The sequence below is a fragment of the Pholcus phalangioides genome, unplaced genomic scaffold, assembly GCF_987345545.1.
Source record: "Pholcus phalangioides strain wild (caught in Gottingen) unplaced genomic scaffold, Ppha-v1.0 ptg000017l_1, whole genome shotgun sequence".
In the NCBI taxonomy this organism is placed as follows: Eukaryota; Metazoa; Arthropoda; class Arachnida; order Araneae; family Pholcidae; genus Pholcus; species Pholcus phalangioides.
This window is the reverse complement of record NW_028301610.1, coordinates 31,134,383-31,152,096: the sequence shown is the minus strand read 5'-3', so window position 1 is coordinate 31,152,096 and position 17,714 is coordinate 31,134,383. Positions and strand designations below refer to the sequence as shown.

At 34.8% G+C, this 17,714-nt stretch overlaps 1 protein-coding gene across 5 annotated transcripts in view; it reads left to right on the top strand.

Moving 5' to 3' along the window:
• The window catches only part of LOC149072895 (tRNA (32-2'-O)-methyltransferase regulator THADA), a 240,872-nt gene that overhangs the window by 75,143 nt on the left and 148,015 nt on the right, over positions 1-17,714 (top strand). For all 5 annotated transcript variants that reach the window (XM_089246909.1, XM_089246911.1, XM_089246910.1 and 2 more), the window contains exons 12-15: positions 625-734; positions 4,498-4,682; positions 11,952-12,136; positions 13,323-13,490. In XM_089246909.1, the coding sequence (XP_089103035.1) occupies positions 625-734; positions 4,498-4,682; positions 11,952-12,136; positions 13,323-13,490 (648 nt within the window). The remainder of the gene's footprint in view (positions 1-624; positions 735-4,497; positions 4,683-11,951; positions 12,137-13,322; positions 13,491-17,714) is intronic.

Here is a 17,714-nt window from a genome sequence, read left to right as displayed (position 1 = left end):
TTTCAACAGTAGTTAACGATTTTTCATTCATTTGGAATTGTTTTTGGTGAAAATTGGTAATATCCTTAATTTTCCCTTTTCCTTCAATCCTGAGAGGAATTTTCCAGACATTTTAATTTTTCCATGGTTTGTATCCTGAATGCTACCTTCACACCAAATTTCAAGTTTCTAGGGCTGCTAAAAGTGTCTCTGATTTTTGATGAATGATGAGTCAGTCAGTCAGAGTATCAAAATACTAACACTTTCAGTTCAAATTTCTCATGAACTAAAAATGATAAAATTGTGAAATCCAGTTTCAATTCAGTTTGTGGAATGCTGTAGATATGCCAAGTTTCAGGTACTTGAGCAACTTCAATGCTTAGATATGAGGGTCTCAATAGTACTGAGAGTTGCTTCCAGATAAAGATGTTATGGCCGTGCTTGGTTTGCTCAACTCAGCAAAGGCACTGCCTTGCCCTTCCCACATGAAAAGAGGTTCATTGACTTTGTTGAGAGATTTAAAGTTGGAAATGTATAGATTGTGTGTAAAAGAGGGTGAAACAATTTTTTTTTAATATTAATATTTTATTGTACATATACTTCCTGCACATAGTTGATTACACATATTTATTATATTTTTCACAGGTAATGTGAGCTCTATGATAAGCTGGCTTCAAAGTAAAGGTTATTGGAGTTTTTTCACTGGGCATGATTTGAAAAAAATTTTCTGCTGCATTTTTGATTTCAATGATGATGTAAGCGATATTCCTTGTATAAATTATTTTAAAGTCTTCAGTGTTTCATGAACAATTTGATTTCCTTTGAAAATTGATGGCATTTGTCCATAAAATATGTTATAAACTATTCAATTTGATGAGAACTTTAAGTTTAGCAATAGTAATAGATTGCTTATTAGTTTGGTATTTTACATAAAAGTAGATGCTAATTACATAAAAGTAGACTAATAAATGCAAATTTGAATAAATGATTTCACGTACAAAAACTGCTCAAATTTTTATATTGGCAATACATTTTTTTTGCACAATTAGACTTAAGAATATCAATTAATAGACATTATAGCAGTGTTTCTCAACTACCGGCCCCTGACATCATTCATACCAGGCCACGAATAATCAGCCGTTTCATTTTTTCTCATTCATTTTCGGTTGATCTTGTGTTTGACCGGGCCATCCACTCACAAAAATGAATGAAACCGGGCCGTGGGCTTTCCAAGGTTATTCACTTTTAATGCTTTGTTTTGATTGAACAAATGAGCTGCTGTAGCACCTTTGTCCTTCAGTAGTTAATTGCTATATCTTGGCCTCTTTTTAATGTGTTATACAGTAGGATCTCCCAAATCTGGGCACTTTGGCTGAAAATTTTTTTTTCAACTTTTGATGTTTTTTTTACCCAAATTCCAAATACTATTTTGGCTTCTTCTAATACATCAGCTATTTTATTTCTCTTTTTGTTGGTGTTCACTCTGATTTTTGGGCTTCTGGAAAACAGTGCTGGCAACTGTGTATCTCAATGAATGTGATTAGTCAGAAAATCTGCTTCGATGGAAAAAATGTTTTTCTTCATTTCATTACTCCATGCTGTGGTGAATTTTTTTCTTCGGATTAATCTAAGTGAATTTTTAAACATGCCAAAAACGTCAAGTTATGTAGCAGGTACAAGCTGCAAACGGAAACACAATGCTTTATGTGTACATAAGAAAGTTGAACTTTTGAAAAAGCTAGAATGTAGAACATTACAGTACAGAGACGCTGTAAGTCAGAAATGATTGGTGTTGCTCAAAGTATGCATGCCATTTCTCTTGTCATTCTCTTTCCCCCTCCCCCCCCCCGAACAAAATTTCTGGCTATGCCCCTGTCTGTATTTATTTATACTTATGTTGAGCTTTGAATTTTAATTTTGATAATAGCACTGGAATAAACAATTCTGTAGTCTTATTTTTTTTGTGGTATAAACTTCAGATAACAAAGCTATGCCATTATTGCATTTATTATTATTTTTTGTTTTATTTTCTCAGCGACTTTTTTTTGTACTTTTTAACTACATCGATGAGACTATTGATTGATGCCTTTTAACCCTTTACACGGCATAATAGCAATAAGCTTCCTTATGATTTTCAGCAGTAAATTAGTATATAATTGATGAAAAAGTAATGGGTATAGAACAGTTTTTCAAATCTGTGCGTCTAGGACCATCGCCAACCTTTATATGGGGTCTCGTGGCGAGCTTGAGATATTGATTTGTGCATTGAAGTTCTTTTATATGGGAAAATATCTATTAATCTATCCTGAAGAGCCGCTGATGAATCATGAATTAGGCAAGGGAGCCGTGGTTGACAAAAGTTTGTGAATCATTGGTATAGTGAAAAGTGTTCCACTGAGAGATGAGAGAGGGATTAACTTACAAAATATTTGGGCTTGCCAATGCTAAAATAAGGAGGCGAGATATCTTGTTAATGCTACTCAGAGGGTCGAGATCCATCTGAAATCAGCGATGAAATGTACTGTCGTCTCAAGTCTATTGCTGTGACTACCGTTGTGGTATTGAGATTCCATGATGCTCATTTTATTCTCACGCTTAATGGACATATAGGGTGTATGGGAAAGTCCCTTGAACCTGAAATGACTTGCAAATGAAAGAAGCTACAGCTATGCAACTCCTTACAAGGAAAGGATCCCATGGATATGTCTCCAAAAATTTTAATTAAAAAAAAGCGCTTTTTTCAGTGCAATATTTGAGCTATGTTCAAATGGTGATTGGTATTGCTTTAGCAAGACGAGCAGATATGTTCCAGCGTCCCTGAAGTAATGGTAAGTGAATTATAAATTGTGGCTTTAATTAAATTATCTGTTACTATATAATATTGCTTTATAAAATTATTTTAAAGGAGATAATGAATCAAAGGGCTCAAAGAGGTTTAAATATGAAAACTTTGGAAATAAACAGAAATTGATCTACAATCTAGAATCACCCCCAGTAGCACAATGATATAGTACAATATCCGGACCACATTGTTGTATATCGAAATGTCAGAGGAATATCAGATGTCATAACTATGATATAGAACGATCTCGTCCTATATGGTGCAAATTATTTATGATATTAATTGATCAAGTCTTTAATTTTTCAGTCAAATATGTATTTGATTCCATGTGAATAATCTCTACTTTGAAGGACAACAACTTGGGACAATAAATTATTTTAATATAGTTTGAAAAACATAGATCTATATCGTGAACCTGACAAAGATCTATATCAGATTCTCGATATAGACCTATCAAAGAAGATATAGCTCTATATCCTGAACATGACATACATCTATATCGTGAACCTGACAAAGATATATATCAGATACACAATATGCTGATATATCAACATATCGTTTGCATTTAAATAAAATATTGCCTTCAAATAAAAATTTGGAGAAAATTTAAAGTCGAGCATACAATTTTTTGTTCGAATGGAAATTAAAAACGTTTGAATGAATAATTTTTCATATGAAATTTTGATTTTAATAGGATTAATTATGTTGATTTATCAAAATCATTTCATCAGTTATAATTGAATCCTTACTGTGTATGTTTTACATCATAGCTGTTGGTATTTTAGGAGGAGCAAGAACTTATCCACCGTAACTTTAATTGCCACTTTATAATTGCACATATTTTTTAATTTAGAAAAATTTTCTCTTGTTTTTGTTGTATATGTGTGTGTTTTTCTTAAAATTATTTATTATTTATTTTTTTCCTTTGATGTTTTCATTTTCTACCATACTTTGAGAATTTTAACTTTTTTGTGTTGCATATTTTTTATTCTGTATTTTTTGTTTTATTAGCATAAATTATTAATTTTAAATAAATAATTAATGTACTACACAAAATACATTAATTTGTTTCTTGTGTTATATATAATTTCCTTAATTATAATATAATTTTTTCAATTATCTGCCTCAAAATGATAAATAGGTCTCACACTTTCTATTTTGTAATTTTTGTACATACATAAAACTGAATAAATTTGATTGAAAATACAAGTAAAAAAAAATTACTTGTAAAATAATGTTATAATAACAACTGGTAACCAGTGCTGTAGTGGTGGGTTGGTAAGATACGGAGTTAGAGAATGGGAAGAGTTCAGGGTACATGGGTTCAAACCCACCCACCTCCAGAAAATTACACTTTGTTATTTTATTTCTTCTGAAAGGGAGCCATCTATCGTCCAAAATTTGAAGTATTTGAATATATCACATTCACGATATAGATCTATTTATCTCTGACTATGCCTTTTTTAGCCAGAACAATATCGTGACCCGATATAGATCAATATCTTTGTGCTACTTGGGACCTTGGTCCCGAGGAGTCTGGATTTGAGAGGTTCTATCTCTCGTACTGGTCGTCATAATGGAAGGTCCCAATAATGCATGACTATTAGAATGAGCATAGACTGTATTATATATGTATTTATAAATTTCATGATCATGGATTTCAATTTTTATTACAGATAAGATTATTAGTTGCTGATATTTTGCAAAATTTTTATCCATGGCCTACATATACGGCATCTTTAAATGAGCTGTACATTGATGACATACCTAATTTGTTAAAACATGGCCTTGAATTATGTGGAGGCTGTAGTATACAGCAAACTGAAACTGGATCTCTACTCTGCCGGATTGTTTTTGAAAAGTATGACAATATGTAATAATACCTTTTGTTTTGATTCCTGACAAGCTCAGTACATTATTATGTCAACATAGTATATCAAGCATAACTAAAACAGTTGCTTCAAAGATTAAAGATGATTTATTAATGTCAGCAGAGAGACAGAGTAAATACATTCCCAGTATACTTCTGGGGATTCATTCTATACAGTAAAAGTCTGATGTAATGAGTACTACGTGCAACAATAATCTTACTATAACAAATGACTAATGTTAAAGATACAAAAAATTCATGATTATACAATGTTATGCACCAACCCACCTCCTATGTTCAGGCATGAATCCCAAATATACGAGATTAATGGGAATTTTCAGTCCTCTCAATGTTTTTTGCTGTCATGAAGTGAAAATAACAAATGCATGAATTTTCATGTTATGTAAGTATCGTGTTAGTCTTTTTTTGCTCTCGCTGAGAGATTTTTCCAAATAGAGACTGGCTCACACATTTGCATCTTGAAGTTGGAAAACCACAAATCCAACTTCAGCCAACCACTATTGTGCTGCCAACAGTAGGGTTACCAGATGTCCTAATTTTTATGTAACTCTGAGTGTCCTCACGTTTTCAAAATTTCCTTCTTTTGTTACATTTCCCTTTTTTTTCCATTTTCAGGTTTCCAGAATTTTTTATCTTCAGTTCTTCTTTATTTGAAACTAAAAACATTTCACTCCGAAACAAATACTCCTCATCCGTGTGTATTTATAATGTTTTTCTGTGCATATTTACACGATTTGACCAATTACTGTTGAAATTTGCAGAAACAAGAGATTAAGTTGCCTCCAAGCAGGACAAAAACTATTCTAGACGCAGAAAGAGCATGCACCATTATCATAGTATGAAGAAGGCAGTCTGAAAATAGTTCTGGAAGAAGCAGACCACAGCATCCATCTTGAGAATACCATTCTTCGTTGAGCAATGCCATGCATAAGGAGGGGGTTACCCAGGTCATTCTTACTAATATCATATAGTTCCCCCCCCCCCAGGATAAAGTAATATTCCAGGATTTTTCCCATCTCGCCGGAAATGCCACCCTGCTAATTTATATGTTTCTACAAAATCATAACACCCAGTCTCATTATTAACTGTTTAAAGGCCCATGTTCCATAAATGGAACATAGTTTTTGTTTGAAAAATATCAGATAAAAATTAATTCAAACATTTCCAGTTTTTTATCATATATAGAGAAAAATTCAAAGTATTTTTTGAAATAAATTTGGAAACTTCAGGTTAATGCAAACTTTTTTGACAGATTTGTAGTTTGACATTTTTGGGCATTTTTCCCCTATTTCAATTCAAAATTTCAATTTTAAAGTAAATTGAAAATAATTTTGTGTGTTTCTACCACTTAATATATCAATCAAAGTAAATCAATTAGTTTTTTCATACTGTAACACGTGAACAAGCTACTTGCATTCAAAATTTGCCTTTCAAGACAGCGTGATTCCAGGGATATCTAACATGCAGTGTGCTGCTGCAATTTTCCCGTTCGAATCACAGTGTATAGGAGTATACATCGACATGTGTATAGGAGTGAATTCTGGGTTATATAACACAGAAATGTGCTTTCTGGTATGGATTGTTTATATTGGTTGAGTAGTTTTTTATTATTACATTCTCAGAAATGCATGTTTTTGCAACTAATTAAACCGAGATCACAGCAATCATAGATAGTCTTTTATGTTCAGCTGTATGTAACTATGTTGAAAAGATATCTCGCATTAGAAGAAGCTGTAGGATATTTAGAAACACTTTCAGATTCTGAATTAGAAAACGTAGATATATATACAAATTCAAAGGTTTTTAACAACTGGCTGTTGCGAAAATATATTTTGGAAAGAGAGAAAATTCAACTGCCCTTGCGGGGAATGGAACCCAAGTCCTTTCACTTTCCGGGTGAACGCCCTTGCCTGTCTAAGTGTTTTGAAGGGGTGTTTGAATAGGGTAAAGTTGGAAGTCAAGGTCGAAGTGTTATGGGAGAAAGTTGGGGTTTTAGAGGGCCCAGTTATATAATGGAGCCGCCTATCGTTGAAGAAGCAATCCCATGAACAACAGCAGTTTAGAGGGTGAATTGGTGGTTGTGGATGAGGTAAAGGGGGAATAGTGATAGGGGTTTAATCATTGTCGATTCTATGGGTGGGTAACTGGGGAACAGAGTGTGTAGGGATTTTTAGGGTTTCTAGTGCTGTTGTCTTCCTGGGGGGGGGGGAGATTAGCAATGTTTGAGACATATTTCATCGTTGGAAGTTTCCTGGGTAGGTAATCCTGTGGGTAGGAACAAATTAGGTAGTAGAATATTAGTGAGTCTTTGTCAGAGTAGTGAGATTTAATATTAACTATTATCCGCTAGGGAAGAAGGTTCAGATGTGGCAGTGATTCCAGTACTGCCAAAAGTAGTAGGAGGTGTAGAAGTAGGATCTACCAATGTCAATTTAGACCTAAAGACGTTTGCTCCAAACTTGGGGTCACAATCTTGGAGCTTTCCACATTTACTGATAGTTGGCTTTGTTGGGATGGGGTTCATCTTAATAGGAGGGGCTTTGGGAAGTTTACAATAGGCTTTGGTCAGGTTTTATACTCCCAGACCACGTACATAGGGATGCGGGTTAGTTATTGTTAATAACAACAGTATAGACAGGGAATTGCCTAACTCTGACTTGCATGGATTGACCCTAAATCACAGGGCAAATTAAAATATGTGCTAATAAATGCTTGGGTAATAAGAAAGATTTTTAGAAACTGTGATAGTTGTGGAAGGGCCTGGATCTTATAGCCATTACAGAATCTTAGGCAAACGATGGGGATGAATCTTTCTTACACATCTTGGATACAATACTTTTTTTAATAAATAGATGTGATAAGAAAATGGGTGGAGTCTTGATATACATGAAATCATGTTTCAAGGCTAGAGAGTATAACGTGCAGAAAATTGGTATTGAAACTATATGGGTTGAGCTTGAAAACAAAAGACATCATAAACTTATTGTAGGGGTTTGTTACAATCCACCGAATAGGGATCCAAACTACATCGCCAAATTTCATGATGAAATTTCCTACATGTGTAAGCATAAGAGGGTTGTCATACCTTGATTGGGGTATCGATAGGATTGTTAGAAAATTCGCAGATGACGTGAAGCTAATATGGGTAGTCTAGAATCAAAGCGATAAGGAGTTGCTCCAGACCAACTTAAACAGGATTGGAGCATGGGCAAATGAATGGAGTATGATTTTTTTTAGCATTGACAAGCAAGCTCATGGTCTCTCATTTTGATTCAAGCAACCCTTGTTTCTCGTAAGAGTTGAATGGTGTCACTATCCCTGATGCAACTAGGGTCACTGATATGACAATTATCATTGACGAGCAGTTTTTTTTTTCTGAACATTGATCAGAAGTGGTTAAAAATGCAAATAGAATGCTAAGTTTCATTTTCAAAATCTATAAATGCTACCTATAAAATTCTATTTATAAATGCTACCAATGTGACAAACAGATCCATCAAAGATGCTTTCTTTCTTCTATCAAATTTGAATTTAAAAAAATTGAATTTTCTGAACTCATTTTTGTGTTAAAAAAATCGGTATGTGTTGTAAATTTGAATTTGTACTAAGAAATAGCAAATTTAAAGTGACAGCTGTACTGCAAAAATAAATAATCATCAGATTATAGGTGATACCAGTTTCTGCTCTCACCTCTCCCCATGTTCTATTTATGAGCCATCATGAAAAAAAACAAAGAAAAAAAATTTTCTTCAAATTTCAAAGTTGATTTATGTATAGGCATGTAAATAGACCTCAAATTCAAAATTTCAAAACAATAAGTGGCTTTTTTCATAGTTCGGCTTTTAAACGGTTAAACAATGCTTCTGATTCCCTTCCCCATGATTAGCTCATGTGTTGAGACTATCTTGGGGTTACCTCCTCCTTTTTCTGTTCTGAAATAAATAAAATGAGAGGAACAGCATTCTCAATGCATGATTTGTTGATGAATTCCCATTATATTGAAAGCATGACCGAAAAAAAATGTTTTATATGTATCAAAAGTGGTTGTTTTAGTTGGTATAGTGAAGCCATCTGTTGTAAAGACATGTAACTGATGTTGTCACAAGGCTGCATGCATCCACATTTTTAAGTTTTGGAATCTGGTAACCCTAGCTAATTGTGTTTGAATCTGGATTCTCATGATGAGAATCTTGTCTATGCCCACACGATTGCGCAGCTGCACAATGCAAATTTGGGAAATGATGAATTTTTAGCACCAACATGTTTTGGCACTCATGGTTGCTTATGCATATATCGTGGTGAAACACTCACAACAGTATTGATTTGCAGCTCGTGTTCTCTTAGTTTTACATTTGAAAATGAGTTTGGTTTGATCAATGTAGGCTTAGGAACAATCTGCATAAAGAATATAGGAAATGTCCATTATCTTATTTATCATTTCTTTGTCCGATTTCCAGTCTATTTGGAAGAATGAAGTTGAGTTCTTGTTTTGATCTGTTGTTTCCAGAGCAGTTATTGAAGACTCTGTACACATAACAGAAAACTGAGAGATTTTATGTTTGTTTGGGTAGCAGGACCTCTTATGTGGAGGTAATGTTTCAGAAAATTATTTTCTGTTCACTGCAGTGTGTGAAAGTTTGTCTTATTTTTGGTCACCAGGATACATTGGAAAGAAAGTGTTTTGTTGGTTAGTTGACTTAAAAGTAAAGTTTTGGAAGATCCTAAAAAAATTAAGAAAAAATTGAAGTACATTCATTTCACCCAGAAACACATAAAAACAAAAGTCGCAAAAAATTATAAAAAATTACAACAGTTGGCTACTTATCGCCTTTCAAGCTTCTTGGCGATATCTATGAAGAACTTATTTTCCAGCTTTTTTCCTCCCCGTAGAAACTCTCTCTAGTAACAGTGGAACCTCGTTTATACGACGTGCAAGAGGCTTAGCCAAAACATCCTATTAATGTGTTGGTCTTTTAAACTGAGTATTTTTATAGAAAATGACTTTTCCTCTCCCCCCACCACACACACAGACTTTTAAAAAATATTCTAAAATTCAGTGCCTTTAATTGCATCTCCAACTCTTAAAAAAAATTTTAATAACACTTGTGAGGGGAAAATAATTAAATTACACATTTCAAATCACTTGAACAAATGAAATTTAGTGGAACATTACCTTTTTTGTGGTACAACATTAGGTAAAAAATTTCAAAAAAATCTTCTCGACTTGGGCTAATTTCCCATCTTGGACTCTCATTTTTTTGGCAGTAAATGATTGGCAACCAGCAGCTTGGTCTTTGATTTTGTTTCTCTGCTTCATAATCTTTTTCTAACTTGCCACAGGGATATTCAACTGTTTTGCAAGATCGATTTTCTTCATGAATTTAAAATTCTTGTTGAATTGTTCCAAAATTTCTAGTTATTTTTAAAGAAAGCACTTTTTGCTTTGTCGACATTATGAATGACAGATTTTACACAGCCAGCAAGCAAAGCACCACAATGAAAGAAAATTCCACAGGATACTATTGAAAGAACTTATTGTGTATGTGTATCATATGTCTCTTATCGGCAGACCTGTACCCTCCAAATGTTTACAATGTGTGGACTTTCTTATCCTTTGAGAGAGGATAACACTGAAAACATTAGGAGAAGAAAAATTCTGAAAGGACATATGGGTGTCAAAACAATTGAAACCCGTTTCTTTTGGACTCACCACGTCTGCATATTCTCATAAACAAGCCACTTACAAGTCCACCCTAAATGACCATCAGCTAGCTCACTGGCTATTTTGTATATGTCAGCAATCATCCTAAAATTTAGGGCTATTGTGGTCACAATATGCAAGAACTGTTGCAGCAACGTGTTTTCACTGCATACAAAAATTGTGCTCGTTCGATGGACATTTTTCAAAAGATTCTGTGTGCAAGTGAAGTGAAAACGTCCAGTAATTGAGGTTTTGTGGCAAATAAATGAATTATTTTAATATTAAAATGTATAGGAACATATTGCAACAGAAGCCAAATCTCGTACAAACATGAAAGTTGTATACACAGTGACGTATAAACAAAATTCCACTATATATTCTTTCTTTCTTTCTGTGATGTACCTAATCATATGTTGTTTGAATGACGTCATTCTAATGCTCTAACATTGTGGGATTTCTCAAGTTGTGGGACTTCGTTGATTTAATTTCATTCTTGGCCTGTATTGGCATTCACAATTTTTTTGGAGTGACCCATAATAATTCCGCCAGATATTTTTATATTTTGTGCACATTTAAATGAGTAGAATTAGTGGTAATTTTTTAATGAGATTTCGTCTTCTTAACTTATATGAAATCAATTCTTATTTCAAAAATCAGTCAGAAGGCATAATCACTGTGCGATTGTTTGGGCATCACTATTGCTTAACATAGCAAAGGATGTTGATCCCAGAAGATGACAAATATGGTCAGCTGAAGTATTTCCTGTGGTTTTCTTACTTTAAGGCACAAATGCAAGCCGGAGGTCTTCCCTTTGAGAAAAAAATCTCTCCATAATGAACAATAGATCTTACCATTTAAATAAAAGTATTGAAACATTCGTAACCATTTTCTGATTTGGAACATAGATGGCAGCACCTGCCACCCCACCCCAAGGATGCACTGGAGTCTGGAACAATTCTAATAAGTTTCTGCTTTTTCACGCGATAAATTAACTATAGAAGGGCCTGTGAAAAGTCTGACCAAGGGCCTGCAAAAGATCCCAGTCTAAGGGCCCTGCTCCAGGATGTGCTCTCAGAAAATGAGCTAGATTTAGATTTTCATGAAACCTGATGGTTTTATTTCAGAAAGTTCAAGGCCCTTTACTTCTAACAAACTTATTCTGATGTTTGTTGTGAATGGTTGAATGTTGATAATTTTAATTGAAAAATAGTAGAAACATTAAAAAGCTCTTACTGTGTGAATCAGTTTCCAGACCATATCAATGTTTTCAACATTATCTACTGGTTGGGTTGGACATTTAAAACCATTTTTCCTGTTCCAAATTATCATTGACCAGTCAAAATTTAAACTCTGAACCTGTTGCTATAATTACAACACACATTCCATGGTTGCTTTAAGGTTCACTACTCTCTCTGTTAGCTGTTTCTTCCATAAATGATTCGGTAAATATGTAGAATGTTTCCTCCTAATTATTTTTGTAAAATTGTGGTTAAAATATAGAGAAACCTAAGTGTCTGATGAGAATATATTTATTTCAGGTATATTTTAGATAAAAATATGTATTTTGAACCAACAAAATGCATTTTGCATGCCACTTCAAAAAATCACCACAAATATTCATCGGCTATTTCATTCATTTCCGATATGATTAACATGGTCCATCATCAGTTATCAAAGATGAAAGGAAATCTTTTCATGGGGGCTTCCACTGGATCTGTACATGGTTTGTTGTTTTTAAATTTTCCTGCACGTTTTTAGTTTTAAAACAGTATAAGGGTTTAATATGATGTGAACTAGTCTGGAAAAATTCAAACTATTAATAATAACTTCCTACCTTTGAATGACCAAATTTTTTTTTCATTATCTCATTGGGAAAAAGGAAAAGTATAAAAACTAAAGCTGATTTTTTTTCCTTGTAAATTCAATGAAAAAGTTATAACTAAGTTAGTGCACGAGAATTAATGTTATCGAAGGCAAAATAAATAATTTTCAGAAGCATTTTCTGTAGTTTCAAGATTTTTTTTCTACTTCATTGCTTGCAAAACTCTATATTTCAAAAGTTATGCACAATATATTCATGAAATGTTTTTACATTATTTATCTTGTTCCAGTATCAAGAGTGAAAGATACAGTGTGTCACAAAATAAAAATGTTAAATTTTTATACGGTTCACCTGTCCTCTAATGTCCAATTAGAAAGTTGTTGCCTCGTCTCTTCTGAGGCCCAAAAAAGTAAAAAAAAATAAATCCTATTTGTGCAACTGCAATATTTGCTGAGATATTTGAATTAAAAATCATAATGCAAAAATTAAAAGCGTAAATCGTCAGAAAACATTTTAACCTCAGACAAAGAGCATTAATTTCACTTTACTAAATTGGCAATAACGTTGCTTTTAGCTATTGTAGAAAATAAAATGAAACACCTTTGGGTTCTAGAATAACTGAACTTTCAAATTAACAAATAAAAACCATTTCAAAATTTTTTGTGAAATTTGTCATTTGAAGACAGTTATGGGGAGAGACGACTAATGTGCGGGGAAGGGTGACCCCCTCCCACCCTTAGCTGAGATTACAGAGTACTTTTGCTGAAAGAGAAAAAAATTAATAAAATCCTTAAGAAGGAATAGGTCCACACATTTGAGAATATCCTTTGTACACTACTGAGATAGAAATCCATCAGGAGATTCGAGACATACTACGATAGTAGCATCCCAAACATACACATTGGTTAAGCAGCAGCTATTATATATCTGATAGAATTAGCACTACCCATGTGCTTTATACAATCATTGGTTCTTAATGTTTTATCATTAACATAGGTTATTAAAAGGTATTGTCATATTAAGTTTCTAGATCATTAAATAGTTTTATCACTGCAAAGTATATTCAGTTTGACATCTTTTTTTGCAGGTACTTTACTCGCAATTCAATATTGCATATCTGGTAGTGAATTCCTGAATCAAGCATACAGTAGTGAATCACAATCCGTTTTTAAATTGTTATGTGATATGATTTTTCTCTGTCAGCATACTATTGATTATATGCTATCAGCTGTGGTAGGGAAAGGAAAATCAAATGGTAATCATAAATGCTTTGTTTCTAATATTCGGCGTAATAATTCTTTTAGTTAAAAAAACTAAAGATTATGCATGACGAGTTTTCACTAGTAACAAATTAAGAAACCTTCACATAGCAGTGTCTCTCAGCAGTGTGTTCGGGTGGTGTTGCTAGTCTGACCTGACACTTTTTTTTAATTGTTCAATTTTTATAGGCCCTATTTAAAAAAAATTTCAATTATAGTTAATATTTTTTTACTCCAATATAACATGCACTTGTTTTTCTCAAGAATAAAAACATCTGGATGCGTTTTAGAATTAGTGACAATATCATTACTATTAAAACCATTATGAGGTATTATGAGACTATTAAGAAAACGCAGGGTTATCACTTCTTGTTAGAAATGTAATCGCACTAGTTTATTTTATATATGTATGTGTATAGATGACACTGTATGCCCATCAACTGGTCGTTTCTAGTTATCTGCGTAGGTGTGTATGTGCTTGTATATTGTGTCCTCTCTTGTATAATAAATAGTCTTCTTCCTGACATCGACTCATTCGCACCTCTCTCTTTAACAGCAGAGCGTGGTTTAGGTTTATGTTTTCGCGGTTTACGTTGGTTTCGTAAGCGATCATCTCGTAGGTTTCATCATGGCGGAAGGGAAACTTCAATATGTAGTGGAACCTTTCAACGGAGGGAATTATCCGTTGTGGAGTAGACGGGTGGAGGCTCTTTTTGCTGCGAAAGAGCTTGATGCTTACTTACTACGTGAAGCGGATGAGGCGAAACCAAGGGAGGTCAAGGAAGCCAAGCAAGCATACGCATTGCTGATGACTCTTATCAACGACAAGGTGTTGATGTCCATGAGTGAACAACGATCTGCCCTGCAGATATAGAACAAGCTTAAATCCACGTATACAAAGGATGGGACGGTGAGTCCGATTTTATGTCGCAAAAGGCTCGCTACCATGAAAAAGAAACGCGAATGTTCGATGCGTCAACACATCGATGAACTTCTCAGTATCGTGAACGAGATTACATTCACAGGGGCGAAAGTGGATGAAGCGGACGTTGTTGTTTATCTTCTCATGTCATTACCAGCGGAATATGATGTAATCAGGTCAGCGATAGAGAATCAGCCTAGTGACAATCTAAGTCTGGAATTTGTGACGAAAAGACTCGTTGATGCTGAAGCACTGATGCTGGAGAAAAGCACATCGAAAGGACAATCGATCGAGAAAAATGCTACATCGAATTGTGATGCTGCTTTTGGTGTTTCCAAGAAGAAAGGTTACTCATCAAAATTCCAGAAATATAAACCGAAGTGCTATGGGTGCAGTCGCGTCTGCCACTTCAAGCGGGATTGTTTATTTCGGAAAGATTCCGTTGCGAAGCAGTTTGAATCGGCTGCTGTGACTTTTGCTGTCAGTGGTGTCAACAAGGAATTCTTCATCGTGGATTCTGGTGCTACGTCACACATGTGTAGCAAGCGGAAATGGTTTGAAACGATGACATCATATAATGGAACTGTTGACTGTGCTTCAAAAACTGAACGGTTGAATATTCAGGGAATTGGAACCATCGTTGGTGAACTTGACGGGAGAAAGCTGACCCTGACCAACATGATGTACGTTCCGGAGCTCAACGGTGAGCTGATGTCTGTGAAATAAATTCAAGCAGCTGGATTTGCGGTTATCTTCTCAGAAAGCGGTGTTCGTGTGTGGAAGGGAAATCAAAATTTCATCATAGCTCAACTCAACAGCAAAGGACAGTATGTAAGTGGTTTCGCTCCTCGCATAGCTTCATCGTATGTTGCTGAATGTAATGTGAAACTGTGGCATCGAAGTTTGGGTCATCCATCGAACTCAGCTGTAAAGGAACTTGGGTTTCCAGTTGAAGATTCATTTTGCGAAGTCTGTACATTTTCCAAACAGAGCGCTGAACCGATTGGGAAAGGGCAGAGGAAAAGAGAAACCGAGCCTATGGTGATGGTGCACACTGATGTTTGTGGCCTGGTCACTCCAGCGACCCATGCGGGGGAGAAGTATTTCATCACTTTTATTGATGATCACTCACGATTCATGGAGGTTCGATTGCTGAAAAAGAAAAGTGAGGTTCTTACAGAACTGATAAAATTTCTGAAGCTGAATACTTCTGTGAGGAAAATAAGATGTGATAATGCTAGCGAATATGTGAAAGGCAAACTTGTTCGTTACGCAACAGAAAATGGTATCACGATTGATCCTGCTCCTCCTTATAGTACTCCAATGTTGAACGGAGTTGCTGAACTTGCGAATCGAACTTTGCTGGATAAAGGGTGGGCCCTCATATTTGAAGCCAACTTGCCAAAACAAATGTGGGGCGAAGCAATTCGAGCTGCTGCGTACTTGAATAATCGAATTCCAAGCAATACCGTAAAGAACTGTACATCGTACAAACTGAAGTTTGGATCTGATCCTGATCTAAGCAATATTCGAGTTTTTGGATGCAGTGCGTACGTGCTAAGTCCTGCAGCTCTGAGAAAGAAACTGGATAAGAAATCGAAGAAAATGATCTTCGTCGGATACTCTTCAATGGGATACCGACTCATGGATCCAGAGACGAAACGTATCATAGTCTCAAGAAATGTAAAATTCAATGAAGAAAAGAAGGCCGTCATCAATGACAACATAGACGACCCGATCGATGATGCAACCGTGGAAGATAATTTCTCTTCTCAGGACAGTGATGGCGATCCAATGAAGAAGGAAAGTGATGAAAACGGCCATGTCACACCACAACCAAGAAGATCCAAAAGAGAAACGAAACAGCCGATCCGGTATCCTGATCCGGAAACCTATATGGCAATGGTTGCCTGTCAAGATACTCTTGAATACAGCGATATTCAATTGCTTTCGAAAGAGGAACAGCGACCCTGGAAGCAAGCCATGGACGAAGAGATGAAATGCATGATCAAGAACGACGTGTGGACTCTGGAGGAAATTCCTAGAGGAAAGCAGGCTATCTCATGCAAGTGGGTTTGCAGAACGAAACGCGATGGTAAGCACAAAGCTCGGCTTGTAGCTCGCGGCTTCATGCAGAAAGAAGGACTGGATTACAACGAAACATATTCACCAATCATTGATATCTCGGCTTTGCGACTTGTACTCATGATGATACTTCAAGAGAATCTACAAATGTTTGTATTAGATGTGAAAACCGTGTTCTTGAACGGCGACTTAAATGAAGTGATCTATATGGATCTACCTCAGGGATATGACGACGGGAGTGGCCGGAAGTGCAAGCTGAAGAAAAGTCTCTACGGATTCAGACAGAGCCCTCGCCAATGGTATCAGAAATTTGTCAACTTCGTGGTAAAAGTAGGTTTTATTCAATGTATTTCTGAACCGTGTGTTTTTATCCGAAATTTTAATGATGCTAAGAAAACTATCATTGCTTTGTATGTAGATGATTTGTTAATTGCCGGCTCAGATGATAAGGAGCTTAAAATAATTATTGCTATGCTAAAAAGTTCGAAATGTCAAATGTGAATTAGCAACAGAATTCTTAGGTATTCATATGGAGTTCTCTTCTGATTGTTTATATCTTGATCAGAAATCCTATATAAGTTTAAGTAATGAAAATTACGCTGTGGAAGTCTATTTTCCGATTAAGATTTTTGAAACATTAGGGACTGTTCGAGCTAGAACCGATTTCTGCATGGATCCCCAATACTTTATGGCTTCAGATTTAAATAAAATATCTTTGTTGAAAAACTAGACATTTTTTCCAAAGTTGAGGTCTTCTAATGTTTACTTTTCCCTGCCCAGCACCCCCCCCCCAAGTCAAAAGTGGATCCAGTTTTCAAGACTACCTTGTAGTTGTATCATGAACTACTGATGAAGAATTAAAACATTAAAATATATATATTAAATTTCATGTAAAAGTAAAATTAATGTGCAATAGAGTTCTGTTGTGAAGAAAAGCTACCTATTCTAACAGTTGCCCTGTGAGTCTAAATTAAAAATTACTGGCATAAATCAAAGTGTACCAGTATATTTCACCATAATAAGTTGAGTAATAACAAATCAAAAAAAGGTAAAAAATTCTATTTTTTCTTTTGCTAACTATAAATTTTATTGATATTGTAGTTTTGATTCATATTTTAACAAATGTTATATTAGTTTAAATTTATAAGATTTTCATAATATTGCACATTGAAACTGACAGGACTTTGCTTAAGTCGTCACCCGTTTAAGCCGT